The sequence below is a fragment of the Phyllobates terribilis genome, unplaced genomic scaffold (genome assembly GCF_046119375.1).
Source record: "Phyllobates terribilis strain yellow unplaced genomic scaffold, ASM4611937v1 Scaffold_12__6_contigs__length_324123572, whole genome shotgun sequence".
Lineage (NCBI taxonomy): Eukaryota > Metazoa > Chordata > Amphibia > Anura > Dendrobatidae > Phyllobates > Phyllobates terribilis.
In genome coordinates this window covers 15,819,067-15,838,807 of record NW_027362772.1, presented here as the reverse complement: position 1 = coordinate 15,838,807, position 19,741 = coordinate 15,819,067, and the positions used below count along the sequence as shown (strand labels likewise).

At 46.1% G+C, this 19,741-nt stretch overlaps 1 protein-coding gene across 3 annotated transcripts in view; it reads right to left on the bottom strand.

The window, feature by feature from the left end:
* The window catches only part of LOC141172939 (Friend leukemia integration 1 transcription factor-like), a 34,741-nt gene that overhangs the window by 1,508 nt on the left and 13,492 nt on the right, over positions 1–19,741 (bottom strand). For 2 of the 3 annotated variants that reach the window (XM_073657556.1, XM_073657555.1), the window contains exons 2-8: positions 6,760–6,947; positions 6,148–6,305; positions 3,231–3,434; positions 3,069–3,146; positions 2,919–2,981; positions 2,769–2,813; positions 361–408 (exon numbers count right to left, since the gene is read on the bottom strand). In XM_073657556.1, coding sequence (XP_073513657.1) covers positions 361–408; positions 2,769–2,813; positions 2,919–2,981; positions 3,069–3,146; positions 3,231–3,434; positions 6,148–6,305; positions 6,760–6,947 — 784 coding nt within the window. Of the gene's footprint in view, positions 1–360; positions 409–2,768; positions 2,814–2,918; positions 2,982–3,068; positions 3,147–3,230; positions 3,435–6,147; positions 6,306–6,759; positions 6,948–17,714; positions 17,834–19,741 lie in introns of those variants that run through there. The other variant, XM_073657557.1, reaches the window with a different exon arrangement.

Sequence of the window (19,741 nt, the reverse complement as noted above, 5' to 3'; positions counted from 1 at the left end):
CTCTCGCTCCAAAACACATTTGTAATCAACTTTGTATTATTTTATTTTGACCATTCCAAAACTTTTAAAAACTTTTTTTTTTTCGGTGCTATGGGTATTAGTCAGCAGGGGGCGACATAGAGCCCAGCTCCTCCTTGCAAGAAGAGACCGGGAAATCTCTGCTCAACCTCGAAGGATGATGGGGGTCAATTAAAGGGATTTACGTCTTCACCTTCTGATTTAGGAATATCACATGCAAATATCAACTTCATCTTTAGTTGCCCTTTAAGAGTCATTCCCCATTTTTGTTATGTTAGTTGTTTTTTTTTAAATAATATTTGCAAAATTGCAATCCACCAACTACGTGACGCAACCTCTCACCTGGATTAGACAGACGGCTGCTTGTCGGCCCCAAAACCTGATACGGATCTGCAAAAAAAAAATCCTTAGAAAATGAGTTTTTTTCACAGTGCAAAGAAATGATGAAAAAGTTTTGCAGCTCAAAAGATAACATTGTGCTTCAATTTCTCATCAGTGCTGATTTAGATATAGTAGTCAGCAGAGGGTTTGTTACAATTGTATCCAGTCTAAATAATCGGATCATCAGCATCTCCTGAGCATTTGTCACAATGTATCAGTGGAGGTCTATACAGACTAGTGAGAGTTTTACAGTTGTTACAATGTATCAGTCTGGAGGTCTATACAGACTAGTGACAGTTCTCCAGTTGTTACAATGTATCAGTGGAGGTCTATACAGACTAGTGAGAGTTCTCCAGTTGTTACAATGTATCAGTGAAGGTCTATACTGACTAGTGAGAGTTCTCCAGTTGTTACAATGTATCAGTCTGGAGGTCTATACAGACTAGTGAGAGTTCTCCAGTTGTTACAATGTATCAGTCTGGAGGTCTATACAGACTAGTGACAGTTCTCCAGTTGTTACAATGTATCAGTGGAGGTCTATACAGACTAGTGAGAGTTCTCCAGTTGTTACAATGTATCAGTGAAGGTCTATACTGACTAGTGACGGTTCTCCAGTTGTTACAATGTATCAGTGGAGGTCTATACAGACTAGTGAGAGTTCTCCAGTTGTTACAATGTATCAGTCTGGAGGTCTATACAGACTAGTGACGGTTCTCCAGTTGTTACAATGTATCAGTGGAGGTCTATACAGACTAGTGAGAGTTCTCCAGTTGTTACAATGTATCAGTCTGGAGGTCTATACAGACTAGTGACAGTTCTCCAGTTGTTACAATGTATCAGTGGAGGTCTATACAGACTAGTGACAGTTCTCCAGTTGTTACAATGTATCAGTGAAGGTCTATACAGACTAGTGACAGTTCTCCAGTTGTTACAATGTATCAGTGAAGGTCTATACAGACTAGTGACAGTTCTCCAGTTGTCACAATGTATCAGTGAAGGTCTATACAGACTAGTGACAGTTCTCCAGTTATTACAATGTATCAGTGAAGGTCTATACAGACTAGTGACAGTTCTCCAGTTATTACAATGTATCAGTGAAGGTCTATACAGACTAGTGACAGTTCTCCAGTTGTTACAATGTATCAGTGGAGGTCTATACAGACTAGTGACAGTTCTCCAGTTGTTACAATGTATCAGTGAAGGTCTATACAGACTAGTGACAGTTCTCCAGTTGTCACAATGTATCAGTGAAGGTCTATACAGACTAGTGACAGTTCTCCAGTTATTACAATGTATCAGTGGAGGTCTATACAGACTAGTGACAGTTCTCCAGTTATTACAATGTATCAGTGAAGGTCTATACAGACTAGTGACAGTTCTCCAGTTGTTACAATGTATCAGTGGAGGTCTATACAGACTAGTGACAGTTCTCCAGTTATTACAATGTATCAGTGAAGGTCTATACAGACTAGTGACAGTTCTCCAGTTATTACAATGTATCAGTGAAGGTCTATACAGACTAGTGACAGTTCTCCAGTTGTTACAATGTATCAGTGGAGGTCTATACAGACTAGTGACAGTTCTCCAGTTGTTACAATGTATCAGTGAAGGTCTATACAGACTAGTGACAGTTCTCCAGTTGTCACAATGTATCAGTGAAGGTCTATACAGACTAGTGACAGTTCTCCAGTTATTACAATGTATCAGTGGAGGTCTATACAGACTAGTGACAGTTCTCCAGTTATTACAATGTATCAGTGGAGGTCTATACAGACTAGTGACAGTTCTCCAGTTGTTACAATGTATCAGTGGAGGTCTATACAGACTAGTGACAGTTCTCCAGTTGTTACAATGTATCAGTGGAGGTCTATACAGACTAGTGAGAGTTCTCCAGTTGTCACAATGTATCAGTGGAGGTCTATACAGACTAGTGACAGTTCTCCAGTTGTTACAGTGTATCAGTGGAGGTCTATACAGACTAGTGACAGTTCTCCAGTTGTTACAATGTATCAGTCTGGAGGTCTATACAGACTAGTGACAGTTCTCCAGTTGTTACAATGTATCAGTGGAGGTCTATACAGACTAGTGACAGTTCTCCAGTTGCTACAATGTATCAGTGAAGGTCTATACAAACTAGTGAAAGTTCTCCAGTTGCTACAATGTATCAGTCTGGAAGTCTATACAGACTAGTGACAGTTCTCCAGTTGTTACAATGTATCAGTCTAGTGAAACAATTGTATCAAACCCTCATTGATGAGAATTTTGGGTGTTTCCTTTCACTGACAGCAAACAAAGTCTTCACAATTTTGATGCTACAAAGTTTTACAACTTATTACGATAAGTCTATGATGTGCATAGTTCCCTCTCACCTGGGGTGTTGCGTATGGGGACCGCCGGAGTCGGGGATGGAGAACCTATAGTAAAATAAGAAAAAACATTCTGACTTATTTATATTGATCCCCGGGAGTCATTTCTGGGATCCATCGTCCCTTTAGACGCTGTAGAGTTTGACTTCTCACCCCGGTGGATGGTGCTGCTGATGGGATTCCAGCTCGTCCTCCGCACGTCCTCATACGTCGGCTCTGTAAATATGGCGCAGGAAAGATAGTTAGCCACCATGAGGGCAAAAGACACGTACCGTTCACCTGACACCTGGTCACCGGTCCTACCTGACTTCACTGGGTTCCTTGGGGTCACAGGATGAGACGGAGCAGCCGGAACCACCGAATATGTGAACGTCGGGCTGTCTATGGGAAGCAATAGGAAAATATCAGTCACTAGAGCGAAAGAGTGAATGACTGACTGATAAGGTATTTGGAGGGGGCACATACTTTGGCGGAGAAATGCCAAGTGGGAAATCAGCATTTCAGTACTGTATGATGAAGCCATACGTAGAAAGTCCTCCCGGGTCATCCGGCACAGCTCCTTCCCGTCTACTCCCTGCATCAGTGAGGTGTTCACATCACACAGGCCATATTCCTTCACCGCCCAATCCAACCACTGAGTGACATGATTCTGCGTCCATGCCAAGGGGTCTGTGGTCAGAGATATAATCGTATCACTGTAAACTATAGCATATAACTACTATAATACTGCCACCAATATACAAGAATATAACTACTATAATACTGCCCCTATGTACAAGAATATAACTACTATAATACTGCTATGTACAAGAATATAACTACTATAATACTGCCCCTATGTACAAGAATATAACTACTATAATACTGCTCCTATGTACAAGAATATAACTACTATAATACTGTCCCTATGTACAAGAATATAACTACTATAATACTGCCCCCTATGTACAAGAATATAACTACTATAATACTGCCCCTATGTACAAGAATATAACTACTATAATACTGCCCCCTATGTACAAGAATATAACTACTATAATACTGCTCCTATGTACAAGAATATAACTACTATAATACTGCTCCTATGTACAAGAATATAACTACTATAATACTGCCCCTATGTACAAGAATATAACTACTATAATACTGCCACCAATGTACAAGAATATAACTACTATAATACTGCTCCCTATGTACAAGAATATAACTACTATAATACTGCCCCTATGTACAAGAATATAACTGCTATAATACTGCCCCTATGTACAAGAATATAACTACTATAATACTGCCCCCTATGTACAAGAATATAACTACTATAATACTGCTCCTATGCACAAGAATATAACTACTATAATACTGCCCCCTATGTACAAGAATATAACTACTATAATACTGCCCCCTATGTACAAGAATATAACTACTATAATACTGCTCCTATGTACAAGAATATAACTACTATAATACTGCCCCTATGTACAAGAATATAACTACTATAATACTGCTCCCTATGTACAAGAATATAACTACTATAATACTGCCCCCTATGTACAAGAAAATAACTACTATAATACTGCCCCTATGTACAAGAATATAACTACTATAATACTGCCCCCTATGTACAAGAATATAACTATTATAATACTGCCTCCTATGTACAAGAATATAACTACTATAATACTGCTCCTATGTGCAAGAATATAACTACTATAATATTGCTCCTATGTGCAAGAATATAACTACTATAATACTGCTCCTATGTGCAAGAATATAACTACTATAATACTGCCCCTATGTACAAGAATATAACTACTATAATACTGCCCCCTATGTACAAGAATATAACTACTATAATACTGCCCCCTATGTAAAAGAATATAACTACTATAATACCGCCCCCTATGTACAAGAATATAACTACTATAATACTGCTCCTATGTACAAGAATATAACTACTATAATACTGCCCCTATGTACAAGAATATAACTACTATAATACTGCTCCTATGTACAAGAATATAACTACTATAATACTGTCCCTATGTACAAGAATATAACTACTATAATACTGCCCCCTATGTACAAGAATATAACTACTATAATACTGCCCCCTATGTACAAGAATATAACTACTATAATACTGACCCCTATGTACAAGAATATAACTACTATAATACTGCTCCTATGTACAAGAATATAACTACTATAATACTGCTCCCTATGTACAAGAATATAACTTCTATAATATTGCTCCTATGTGCAAGAATATAACTACTATAATACTGCTCCTATGTGCAAGAATATAACTACTATAATACTGCCCCTATGTACAAGAATATAACTACTATAATACTGCCCCCTATGTACAAGAATATAACTACTATAATACTGACCCCTATGTACAAGAATATAACTACTATAATACTGCCCCCTATGTACAAGAATATAACTATTATAATACTGCCTCCTATGTACAAGAATATAACTACTATAATACTGCTCCTATGTGCAAGAATATAACTACTATAATATTGCTCCTATGTGCAAGAATATACTATAATACTGCTCCTATGTGCAAGAATATAACTTCTATAATATTGCTCCTATGTGCAAGAATATAACTACTATAATACTGCTCCTATGTGCAAGAATATAACTACTATAATACTGCCCCTATGTACAAGAATATAACTACTATAATACTGCCCCCTATGTACAAGAATATAACTACTATAATACTGACCCCTATGTACAAGAATATAACTACTATAATACTGCCCCCTATGTACAAGAATATAACTATTATAATACTGCCTCCTATGTACAAGAATATAACTACTATAATACTGCTCCTATGTGCAAGAATATAACTACTATAATATTGCTCCTATGTGCAAGAATATAACTACTATAATACTGCTCCTATGTTCAAGAATATAACTACTATAATACTGCCCCCTATGTTCAAGAATATAACTACTATAATACTGCCCCCTATGTACAAGAATATAACTACTATAATACTGCCCCCTATGTACAAGAATATAACTACTATAATACTGCCCCTATGTACAAGAATATAACTACTATAATACTGCCCCCTATGTACAAGAATATAACTACTATAATACTGCTCCTATGTACAAGAATATAACTACTATAATACTGCCCCCTATGTACAAGAATATAACTACTATAATACTGCCCCTATGTACAAGAATATAACTACTATAATACTGCTCCTATGTACAAGAATATAACTATTATAATACTGCTCTTATGTACAAGAATATAACTACTATAATACTGCCCCCTATGTACAAGAATATAATTACTATAATACTGCTGGAACTTGATTTTCCCTGTGACACCAGCTCCTCACCTGCGGGTACGATCACCCTCTTTTCCTCATTGCCGTTAATGTGACTCGGTGACTCCGTCCCGTTACTGGTGGTGTCAGGGTAGGTGGTCTGGTAATTTGTATGTTGGGTCTCGCTTTCTTCTTCTCTTTCATCTATAGGTGCCCCAACATGGGGGAGTCTGAACGAGAGAAGAAAGAGTATTGATGCAGTAAAGGGGTTATATGTTATACTTTAACCACCAGGGGCGCTGTTTGAGGTTGTATTCATCTGTCAGGGGTGATGGGATTCTTACAGATCTAAAACCAGATATCTCAGCCTCTTGTCCTCATTGAGATCTCAACTTCTTGAGTGTTAAGAGCTAATCCCCAAGGGTTGACTTCTCTGTGAGAACTTGCTATGGCCGACCATGGGCACCAAGTACCAACACCGAAGCCTATGCTTTATCTTCTTGAGTAGTGGACACCACCCTGGTGTTTTCCAAGATGTAGAAGCTTTCATCATGGGTGGAATCATCGCATCTTCTGGATATTTGGATGGGTCTTGACTTTTTCGTTCTGCAGAGTTTGCAAAATAACCAGAAGACTTCTAGATACATATTTGTTGGGATATATCTTGACTCAATCAACTCTTACCGGTTGTGAGATTGCTCCTCAGCCTCCTGCTTAATGTTGTGATGGTGATCACTGGTGGACACCCATGTGGCCTCAGGAAGGTTCCCACCACGTTCCTTAATGCTGGGTGAGTATTCATCGGGCATCTCTGTCTTCATCAGAAGAGGAGCGAAGAGAGGGTGGTCCTCACTGACCACCGTGAGGGCCTCCTGGAAGACAAGACAATACATAGTATCCAACATAATGTTATCTACCGGTGTCTCTCAATGAATTAAAGGGATACCATCGCTGGATCCAAATAGGTCGTCTATACAATGTCTCATAAATACTAAATCCATGATTACAACCAATCCCCCTAGATAACACCAGAGGTGCCAAGCAGATGGCAAGAAGAAGCTAGCCCCTCCTTCCTGACTCCTTAGTAGAAGGCACTTCCTACTTAATGCAGCAGCCGGAAGTGTGTCAAGTGACTTCGGTTAGTTCTGCTGATTGGCTGAGAGGTGTGATGTAACAGATTATCTCCTTCCTTTTCCTCTAAGGCTTTGCCCCCCATATTCAGTTCCCAGACCCCCGACAAGTCCATGTAAATAGGTAAATAGTTCTTAAACTGGTGAAACAAAGAAGTTTTCCCAGGGGAAGCGACAACAATGGCAGGAACTTCAGCCAAAAGAATTCTAGAAGTTATTATCTGAGTATAAATACATTTTATCAGAGTCGCGATTCTTTGTATCTCCGGAAATTCCAAAGACTTTTTTTTGGGGGGGTTAATACTCCACCCTTGACCTTCAGAAGTCTTAAAGGGGATTTCCACTTAAAAGTTACATTTTTTGCCCTCTTCTTTTGAATTTTTGATAGGAAGTCATTCTGGTGACGTCATGTCCAGCTCACATGATGTCATCTTATGAGTTGTAGTGGAAGAGTGGGGTGGTTATATGGTGATGTCATGTGTCCGTGGAATTGTGATGTCATCGCTCTGTATCCAAATACCGTGGGAAAATCAAAGCAGCAAGACAAGACCCCATTGACCCCAGCTAAGACCCTGCAGATAGTCGGTTCTGTTCACCGAGTCACTTAGTTCTCACTTCAGCCCTGTGACATTGTCTCCGTTGTGCAGGAAAAAGCATGATCACCACATTGTCCTGGATGATGGGAGAAGTTGTTCTTGGATGAGGTTTAGATCCCATTCTTTATTCATGGCAGTGAGTGAGCCCCCCAAAGGTGATAAGCCCCCTCACACGCATGGTCTCAGGAGTTACCTTCTCTTCTCGGGACAATTATTCTTCCAGATTTTGTATCACGCAAGGTGTGGGAAAGACTTAGTGCAACACAAAGGGAAGAGGGAAAGGGAACCCAGACTTTAGGGAAAGGGGGGAAGTGGAGACCTCCTAGTCTGGTCTAGTGTCAACCTGTCTCCCCTAACGTCCCTGTATTGGCCCTTCACCAATCACTGCACGTGTGCCTCGCCCTGTCTTTCCCTGGCATATGGCTAAGGCTAGGGAAGGGAGGAGATGAACACTAGTCGATCCCCACTGAACACTAAAGACAACAAGGGAGGTCAAACGGGGAAATTGCTTAGCTTTAGACGACTCCAGACAAATGCACACACGTCCTCAGGCACCAGAGAAGAAGAAGTACTGCTCTTGCTAAAGCCATCACAAGGAGTAATGAATATCGCTGGTACTTCCCTCTGGAACACAGCAGGTATTTATACACTCAGGCCAGGGAGCTAATTACCAGAGGGAGGTAGCCGCTAGGTCCTAGAGACAGCCAGCCCCTAAGAAGATGTCTGTAATGCCAAGCATAGAGATCTCCTGCAACCCACTGCAGGGCGACTGTCTGTCACTTCTGACACATCTGTGACATTTTGAAAAGAGTCTGACGGGGGCTTCATCAGAGAAACTAACGCTACCCCTGTCATCTGCAGTCCACTCCCTATACGTCCTGCAGAATGTCAGTCTGTCCTTGACATTTTCCTTGGAGAGAAGAGGCTTCTTTGCTGTCCTTCTTGACACCAGGCAGTCTCCGTTTCACGATACTTGCCTGCTACTATTTGTGAGCAAGCTCTGCACCGGTGCTTAATGGGGTATTCCCATCTCCAAGATCCTATCCCAATATGTAGTAGGTGTAATAAATAATAATATTAGCAAATACCTCCAATTAGAAATGTAGTATAGTTCTTCTGATTATCTATGTCACTTACCCCATGTGCAGGGCATTGCAGTAGCTTAGGTATCCATGGTTACGACTACTAACAGCTGTCACTAAATGAGTGGTTGTAACCATGGATACCGCAATGCCCTGCACATGGAGTAAGCTAAATAGTCCATCAGAAGAACTACACATCTTTTCTAATTGATTGTATTTACTAATATTATTACACCTGCTACATGTTGGGATAGGATGTTGGAGATGGGAATACCTCTTTAGCCGATCCTGAAGCTGAATCCTCTTTAAGGCCACGGCCCCACTATCAGTATTTGGTCAGTATTATATCTCAGGAGTGGGAGCCAAAACCAGGAGTGGGTGATAAATGGAGAATTGGTGACTTGTTTCTATTATACCTTTTCTCTGATTGTTCGTCACCTGGTTTTGGCTCCCACTCCTGAGAAAAAATACTTGTCGAATACTGGCCAAATACTGATAGTGGACAGTGGCCTAAGAGATGTTTCTGGCACTTACTGGACTTTCTTGGGTGTCCTGAAGACTTTTTCACAGCAATTGAACCTTTTCCCTTTGAATTTGTTGATGATTTGATAAATGGTTGATTTAGGGACAATCTTGCAAGCAGCAATGTCCTTTCCTATAAAGCTCTTTTGATGCAAAGCAATGCTTATAAGAGCAATGTCCTTGCCTGTAAAGCCATTTTAATGTAAAGCAATGATGACTGCACGGTAATGATGGTTAAGAGAATAAAACATTGATTTCAAGCACCAAATCCATTATAAAGTCACCAATGTACTGTTATGTATCAATCAGCATGACAGAGTGGTATCAGCTGCCCTGTCCTCGTTAACACTTTCTCCTGAACTAACTAGAGATCTCTGAATTGATGCCAGCAGGTCAGATTGTGGTGGGGTTGAAATTCAATGGAAATGTTTATTTTCATGGTAAGGAATGATGTAACAATTATTTTGCAATTCATCTGTATAATAATCCAGGGTTAATGTAAACTCCCAATATAAAATCCAAAGCAGCAAAACTACACGAAAAGCAAAATTTATGTCAGTATCAAAAGTTATGGTGACGGGTCACGACTATAGGATCTCCAGTAATAGTTACATCAGGAAATTGCCCTTTATCCCACACAGGTAACATCTGCAGTCCTATGTGTCCGGGCACAGGACTGCAGATCCGCGAGATCCCACCCAGCGCCTCCTCCATGTTGTATCACTTTGTACAACCAGCGGATGTTGCCCCACGGACCTCGGGTTACACAAACCCATGTTACCCCATCAGGGCAGAAGAAAGACAGTATCACACAGGAGAGGATTAGATACACAGCTCAGCAGACAGTATCACACAGGAGAGGATTAGATACACGGCTCAGCAGACAGTATCACACAGGATAGGATTAGATACACAACTCAGCAGACAGTATCACACAGGATAGGATTAGATACACAGCTCAGCAGACAGTATCACACAGGAGAGGATTAGATACACAGCTCAGCAGACAGTATCACACAGGATAGGATTAGATACACGGCTCAGCAGACAGTATCACACAGGATAGGATTAGATACACAGCTCAGCAGACAGTATCACACAGGAGAGGATTAGATACACGGCTCAGCAGACAGTATTACACAGGATAGGATTAGATACACAGCTCAGCAGACAGTATCACACAGGATAGGATTAGATACACAGCTCAGCAGACAGTATCACACAGGAGAGGATTAGATACACGGCTCAGCAGACAGTATTACACAGGATAGGATTAGATACACGGCTCAGCAGACAGTATCACACAGGATAGGATTAGATACACGGCTCAGCAGACAATATTACACAGGATAGGATTAGATACACAGCTCAGCAGACAGTATCACACAGGATAGGATTAGATACACGGCTCAGCAGACAGTATCACACAGGATAGGATTAGATACACAGCTCAGCAGACAGTATCACACAGGATAGGATTAGATACACGGCTCAGCAGACAGTATCACACAGGATAGGATTAGATACACAGCTCAGCAGACAGTATCACACAGGAGAGGATTAGATACACGGCTCAGCAGACAGTATCACACAGGGTAGGATTAGATACACTGCTCAGCCTAGTATCACACATGATCGGTTTAGCTTTCTGATCGGTATCTATAATCCACAGGAATCATTCACATTTGATGAGTTTACAGATTTCCCTTTATAATTCTTATTCTATGGATCTGTAGTCTCCGCTCGCGGTTCCGGTCGCGGTTGCATCAGTTCCCGGGAGGCTGCGGGGCCGTTTCTGCTGTTAGTGGGGTCATCACCGTCTTACACTTTCTAGATACAGTCTATCACTTTATACTCCAGAGCCGCATTCGCAATTCTGCTAGTTGTTAATGGAAACAGTCAGCAAGCTTGTAGTCAGACCTATTCTAAATAGACTTTAATGAATGCTGGTGAGAAGGAGGTGTCTCCAGAACACATAGTAATCCGCCTTCTTTCCTGCACTTTCTGGTTTCTTACAGCAGAAGTGTCGCTGCTCTATTGGAGTTTCACAATGACTGTGATTCTATATCTGTAAATGATCTTGTAGCTGAGGGAACATAGAATCTTCTCTACACAGGGAGAGATTGGTGCAGAATTGCATTTATTTCCATTTCTGGTAATGTAATTAGCTTTTCAAGGTTTCTGAAATCCTCTGTGCTGCTGGTGACCTGAACCACTGCTTGGGTAGTGACGTAACGCTTGGGGTTAGAATCGGACCCACAGTGAATAATGACTGGATGTGAGTGTCCGGCCTCACCGCACCGCACAGCTCAGCGTCTTAAGGGCCTGACCTCGGTCCGAGGCCGAAACGCGTCTCTCAGTGACTGTGCCCAGAATAAACTCTTCCTGTACCATTGACTGGTGCGCCCATCTGGGGGTCATTTTTTACTGCTTTCTTCTCCTGTTATAAACAGGTTATTGCTTACTACAAGATTAGTGCACGCCATTCCTGAAATACTCTGTGCTGTCGGTACAGTAATGCACTCATTGTATATAAAGCTACCTACCCAATGTTTCCAATCACCATCCTTTGGCTAGCTGACTGTTCCTACAAAAACTAACACCCCCCCTCATTCTCCTGACATCCTCTGTGCTGCTGGAGAACCAGTTTCTTCTACTGTGTACCCCTAAGTCTGTGATTTTCACTGGATTAGATACTCTTCTCCTGACATACTCTGTGCTGCTGGAGAACCAGTTTCTTCTACTGTGTACCCCTCTGTCTGTGATTTTCACTGGATTAGATACTCCTCTCCTGACATACTCTGTGCTACTGAAAAACCCTGTCACTCACAGATACTAACTTTCTATAAGGACAGCACGCCCCTTTCCTGAAATACTCTGCGCTACAATGGTTCTCTTATGTTATGAAGTATATGTGCAAGTTTACCCATTGTCCTCCTGGAGTGTGCATTCAGAAATACTCTGTGCTGCTGTGAACCCCACAGCTTCCTACATTCTAAAAAATACTTCTCTTTTGATCAGCATGCTCTTATCCTGAAATACTCTGTGCTGCAGGGTCCTACTCTCCCTCAAGATCTCTGAAACACTTTGTTCTGCTGTGAGGATTTCATTTGCTCGCTGCTTTTGCTTCCATTTGTCAATGACAGTACCTTTTGGTTGCAGCCCTATGTTCTAGCAGCCCCATGTTCTAGCAGCCCCATGTTCTAGCAGCCGCATGTTCAAGCAGCCCCATGTTCTAGCAGCCGCATGTTCTAGCAGCCCCATGTTCTAGCAGCCCCATGTTCTAGCAGCCGCATGTTCTAGCAGCCCCATGTTCTAGCAGCCGCATGTTCTAGCAGCCCCATGTTCTAGCAGCCCCATGTTCTAGCAGCCGCATGTTCTAGCAGCCGCATGTTCTAGCAGCCCCATGTTCTAGCAGCCGCATGTTCTAGCAGCCGCATGTTCTAGCAGCCCCATGTTCTAGCAGCCCCATGTTCTAGCAGCCCCATGTTCTAGCAGCCCCATGTTCTAGCAGCCGCATGTTCTAGCAGCCCCATGTTCTAGCAGCCCTATATTCTAGCAGCCTTATGTTCTAGCAGCCCCATGTTCTTGCAGCCTCATGTTCTAGCAGCGGAGTTGCTTCGGTAACGTGGGTACTCTCAGCCCCCCAGGGACGCCATTGTAGCAACCGTTTGACAGAAACCGTCATTTCCCCTCAATGTGGATGACAGCGCTGACGAAAATAGCAAGATGTGTGAACAGAGGCGATGAGTGAACAGATAGAAGATTCCCTGGTAAACAGGAAGAGCGCGGAAACCACAAGCGATCAGAGCCGCGCTCCTGCCCAACCTGCGCCCCCGAGTTATAGCGGGGTGCTTACATGTAATATATGGAGACCATGGACCAAGGTTACCAAAACTTGTCAGCTTTCCTCCAAAAACAACACCACACCTGTCCACAGGCAGGTCGTGGTATTGCAGCTCTGTCCCATTCACTTCAATGGAGCAGAGCCAAAAAAGCAGCCCCAACCAATGAATAGGTACATTTATAACACTGGGGTCATCCTACAGGCCTAATGCACATGCCAGATCAACAGCTGCTTGCTGATGGTTTCCAGATGGAAGAAAACAATATTGCAAAAAAAAGTGAAAACAGCAAAATAATATAATAAAAATTTCTCTGATGTCGAATGTCAGAGCTGGGGACGATGGTCGGAGACTGCAAGATTCTGTTGTGATAGGAAACGATCAGCCGTAACGTGACCCAGCTACGAAATCTGAAAAACCACAAGTGGCACCGCACCCGAGCCGCGCCCTGCGCCAAGACATCTGTCAGCCGGGAACGTAGGCCACCATGGCGGCCACAGACACGGATTCATAGCTGTCACATGTACTAGAACCACAGGGGGTAGCTATAATAGGTGCAGGGGTTGCAACTGCACCGGGGCCCTGGAGACTGGGGGGCCACAAGGAAAAGACTAATATGATTAAAGGCCTGTGTCAGTTGGGGGCGCAATTACAGATTTTACAAGTTACACCACTGACTAGTGCCACTTTGTGACGTCACGCTTTGCCACAGTCGCAGAAAGTCCAAATCTGATGGATTTTTGGCCACATGCATGGACTTCAATGAGAGTCAGGTTGGATACGAGTCACCCAACCCAAAAATATCTGAATTGTCTGGAGTCAGGTGCAACCAAAAATCCATCATGCCGTGGTCTTTCCATTTTGGGGGGCAAAGTTGCAAATCGCAACCCAAAATCCAATGCACTTTTTAATTTTTCTTTTGCAACAGTCGTGGTTGGTGAAAGTCACGAATGATTCACGTGGCGCCATGTATCACGTGGCGTGAAGATCGCAGCATCTGCTGGTGGTCAATGGAGTCACGTTGCAACCCACGACCGACTGTGACCATGACGGGATGGAGTTTTGGTTGCAAGTTGCATGTGACTTTGATTCCATAGACTTCAATGTAAGTTGTGCACGATGGCGAGCGGCGACCTCAGCAGCAGTCAGAGATGTTTTTGGTGGCCCGAGACGTGGACGTGGGATTTGCATTGAAGTCTATGGCAAGTGAGTTTTCAGATTTGCGGCTCCGTGTTGCAATCGCAGGAGGTCGCCATGCAGCTCGGCATGTAGTGGGTCTCAGGATTGGGGGGATCGGGTGTTTCTCCAGATCCCGCATTCCTCTGGGTCCAGGCCGCTCCCTAATTGTGCAGGGGGGACACTCCGGATGCAGGGATGGAAATATCCTACCGTCTGGAGCTGCAGATAAGAGCGGATTATCACAATGGACGCACGGCTTCCTGTGCTGGAGAAGAAGTGGTGAGCGGCCCCCAGTCCTGATAACGGGGGCTGCAGGCCTCACTACAAGTCCCAGCAAGCCATCAGCTTACATGAGTCATGGAGCTGCGCCTGCATCCTGTACAATGTATGAGCAGCGCTCCCTTAACCTTTAATTAGCCACGTGGGGTCCATTAGCCGCGTGGGGTCCATTAGCCGCGTGGCTTCCGTTAGCCACGTGGGGTCCATTAGCCGCACGGGTTCCGTTAGCCGCGTGGAGTCCATTAGTCGGGCGGGTTCCATTAGTCGGGCGGGGTGCATTAGCCGGGCGGGTTCCATTTAACTGGGTGGGGTCCATTAGCCAGGCGGGTTCCATTAGCCGGGCGGGGTACATTAGCCGCGCGGGGTCCGTTAGTCGACATGTCGTTGACTACACATGGCACAGCGAGGCGCGGGACTAACTGTGGTCAAGGTCATTGGGAATTGCCGTATGAGCAATTTTCTAGTGTGATGATGTTGGAGCGGCTGCACTCGGCATCTATCGGCGTCGTTCACACTGAGCGGCGGATCAGGAGATGACTTCTCTGCTTGCTGTCAGGGAATGAACCTTATCTAAAAACCCTCCAGATCTAAAACTTCTCACATCTGAGGGTTTGTTACAATGTCTCTAGGCTCGATAATCATCTGGCCTCCAGACTGATATATATTTTTCTGTTTTTCAGATACTGATGACGCTCATTGATTTAAATGGGGTCCTTCATTATTTTACGTCACATCATGTTAGGGGTCCTCCAGCACACAGGAATCTAGCTTTTCCTGCACTGATACATTGTAACAATACAACTAGGACAATAGAGAGCTTTGTGCTGCTCCTGGGTTGTCTGGACTAGATACAATTGTAACAAAGCTTCAGCTGTGACCAGTGTGCGGTCAGGATGGGGTCTCAGTCTCCGGAGGGGAACAAATAACATGTTTCAATTCACAAACAACAACAGAGAAGTCATCAAAGATGTTCCCATAAGAAATGGACGGTATCCGCCCCCAGGGTGTGAACTCTGCCCCTACCCCCAGGGTGTGAACCCGGCCCAGACCCCCAGGGTGTGAACCCGGCCCGGACCACTAGGGAGTGAACCCAGCACAGAACCTCAGGGTGTGAACCCAGCCCAGACCCCCCCCAGGGTGTGAACGTGGCCCAGACCCCCAGGGTGCGAACCCTGCCCCTACCCCCAGGGTGTGAACCCTGCCCCTACCCCCAGGGTGCGAACCTGGCCCCTACCCCCAGGGTGCGAACCTGGCCCCTACCCCCAGGGTGCGAACCCGGCCCCTACCCCTAGGGTGCGAACCCTGCCCCTACCCCCAGGGTGTGAACCCGGCACAGACCCCTGGGGTGTGAACCCTGCCCCTACCCCCAGGGTGTGAACCCAGCACAGACCACTGGGGTGTGAACCCTGCCTGTACCCCTAGGGTGCGAACCCGGCCCCTACCCCCAGGGTGCGAACCCTGCCCCTACCCCCAGGATGTGAACCCTGCCCCTACTACCCCCAGGGTGCGAACCCTGCAGCTACCCCCAGGGTGTGAACCCGACCCCTACCCCTAGGGTGTGAACCCGGCACAGACCCCCAGGGTGTGAACTCTGCCCCTACCCCCAGGGTGTGAACCCAGCCCGGACCACTAGGGAGTTAACCCAGCACAGAACCTCAGGGTGTGAACCCAGCCCAGAACCCCCAGGGTGTGAATGCGGCCAGACCCCCAGGGTGCGAACCCAGCCCCTACCCCCAGGGTGCGAACCCGGCCCCTACCCCTAGGGTGTGAACCCTGCCCCTACCCCTAGGGTGTGAACCCTGCCCCTACCCCCAGGGTGTGAACCCTGCCCCTACCCCCAGGGTGCGAACCCGGCCCCTACCCCTAGGGTGCGAACCCTGCCCCTACTACCCCCAGGGTGCGAACCCTGCAGCTACCCCCAGGGTGTGAACCCGACCCCTACCCCTAGGGTGTGAACCCGGCACAGACCCCCAGGGTGTGAACTCTGCCCCTACCCCCAGGGTGTGAACCCAGCCCGGACCACTAGGGAGTTAACCCAGCACAGAACCTCAGGGTGTGAACCCAGCCCAGAACCCCCAGGGTGTGAATGCGGCCAGACCCCCAGGGTGCGAACCCAGCCCCTACCCCCAGGGTGCGAACCCGGCCCCTACCCCTAGGGTGTGAACCCTGCCCCTACAGCTAGGGTGTGAACCCTGCCCCTACCCCCAGGGTGTGAACCCTGCCCCTACCCCCAGGGTGCGAACCCGGCCCCTACCCCTAGGGTGTGAACCCTGCCCCTACCCCTAGGGTGTGAACCCGGCCCCTACCCCTAGGGTGTGAACCCTGCCCTACCCCTAGGGTGTGAACCCTGCCCCTACCCCCAGGGTGCGAACCTGGCCCCTACCCCCAGGGTGTGAACCCTGCCCCTACCCCTAGGGTGTGAACCCTGCCCCTACCCCCAGGGTGTGAACCCGGCCCCTACCCCCAGGGTGTGAACCCTGCCCCTACCCTCAGGGTGTGAACCCGGCCCCTACCCCCAGGGTGTGAACCCGGCCCCTACCCCCAGGGTGTGAACCCGGCCCCTACCCCCAGGGTGCGAACCCGGCCCCTACCCCCAGGGTGCGAACCCGGCCCCTACCCCCAGGGTGCGAACCTGGCCCCTACCCCTAGGGTGTGAACCCGGCACAGACCCCCAGGGTGTGAACCCGGCACAGACCCCCAGGGTGTGAACCCGGCCCCTACCCCCAGGGTGCGAACCCGGCCCCTACCCCCAGGGTGCGAACCCGGCCCCTACCCCTAGGGTGCGAACCTGGCCCCTACCCCTAGGGTGTGAACCCGGCACAGACCCCCAGGGTGTGAACCCTGCCCCTACCCCCAGGGTGTGAACATGGCACAGACCCCCAGGGTGTGAACCCTGCCCCTACCCCCAGGGTGTGAACACGGCACAGACCCCCAGGGTGTGAATCTGGCCGGACCCCCAGGGTGTGAACCCTGCCCCTACCCCCAAGGTGTGAACCCGGCTCAGACCTCCAAGATGTGAACCCGGCTCAGACCCCCAGGTCACACGACTGTCCGATATGGCAGCAGATGTCATCTCTTTGGATTATGAAGTATTAGGAGGATCCCCAGCGTCACAATAAGGGGGCACAGATCTGTGGGGCTGCGGATGGGCAGGGATTAATGGAGGAAGGAAACTGCTCCAACCTGGAAACAGTCAGAGAGATAAACTTCTGACTATAGGTGATCCCGGCAGAGAGCAGGAAATCTGTACTGACACCTCTGTGCTACACAGGACTACAACTCCCATCATATATTACAGCTGAGCCATGTATCTAATCCTCTCCTGTGTGATACTGTCTGCTGAGCTGTAGCTAATCCCATCCTGCGTGATACTGTCTGCTGAGCCGTGTATCTAATCCTATCCTGTGTGATACTGTCTGCTGAGCTGTGTATCTAATCCTATCCTGTGTGATACTGTCTGCTGAGCTGTGTATCTAATCCTCTCCTGTGTGATACTGTGTGCTGAGCTGTGTATCTAATCCTCTCCTGTGTGACTGTCTGCTGAGCCGTGTATCTAATCCTATCCTGTGTGATACTGTCTGCTGAGCCGTGTATCTAATCCTCTCCTGTGTGATACTGTCTGCTGAGCCGTGTATCTAATCCTCTCCTGTGTGATACTGTCTGCTGAGCCGTGTATCTAATCCTATCCTGTGTGATACTGTCTGCTGAGCCGTGTATCTAATCCTATTCTGTGTGATAATGTCTGCTGAGCCGTGTATCTAATCCTCTCCTGTGTGATACTGTCTGCTAAGCCGTGTATCTAATCCTATCCTGTGTGATACTGTCTGCTGAGCCGTGTATCTAATCCTATCCTGTGTGATACTGCCTGCTGAGCTGTGTATCTAATCCTCTCCTGTGTGATACTGTCTGCTGAGCGATGTATCTAATCCTATCCTGTGTGATACTGTCCGCTGAGCCCTGTATCTAATCCTATCCTGTGTGATACTGTCTGCTGAGCTGTATCTAATCCTATGCTGTGTGATACTGTCCGCTGAGCCCTGTATCTAATCCTATCCTGTGTGATACTGTCTGCTGAGCTGTATCTAATCCTATGCTGTGTGATACAGTCTGCTGAGCCGTGTATCTAATCCTCTCCTGTGTGATACTGTCTGCTGAACCGTGTATCTAATCCTCTCCTGTGTGATACCGTCTGCTGAGCCGTGTATCTAATCCTATCCTGTGTGATACTGTCTGCTGAGCCGTGTATCTAATCCTATCCTGTGTGATACTGTCTGCTGAGCTGTGTATCAAATCCTCTCCTGTGTGATACTGTCTGCTGAGCTGTATCTAATCCTATCCTGTGTGATACTGTCTGCTGAGCCGTGTATCTAATCCTATCCTGTGTGATACTGTCTGCTGAGCTGTGTATCTAATCCTCTCCTGTGTGATACTGTCTGCTGAGCCGTGTATCTAATCCTATCCTGTGTGATACTGTCTGCTGAGCTGTGTATCTAATCCTCTCCTGTGTGATACTGTCTGCTGAGCTGAATCTAATCCTATCCTGTGTGATACTGTCTGCTGAGCCGTGTATCTAATCCTCTCCTGTGTGATACTGTCTGCTGAGCTGTGTATCTAATCCTCTCCTGTGTGATACTGTCTGCTGAGCTGTGTATCTAATCCTCTCCTGTGTGATACTGTCTGCTGAGCTGTGTATCTAATCCTCTCCTGTGTGATACTGTCTGCTGAGCCGTGTATCTAATCCTATCCTGTGTGATACTGTCTGCTGAGCTGTGTATCTAATCCTCTCCTGTGTGATACTGTCTGCTGAGCTGTATCTAATCCTATCCTGTGTGATACTGTCTGCTGAGCCGTGTATCTAATCCTCTCCTGTGTGATACTGTCTGCTGAGCCGTGTATCTAATCCTATCCTGTGTGATACTGTCTGCTGAGCTGTGTATCTAATCCTATCCTGTGTGATACTGTCTGCTGAGCCGTGTATCTAATCCTCTCCTGTGTGATACCGTCTGCTGAGCTGTGTATCTAATCCTCTCCTG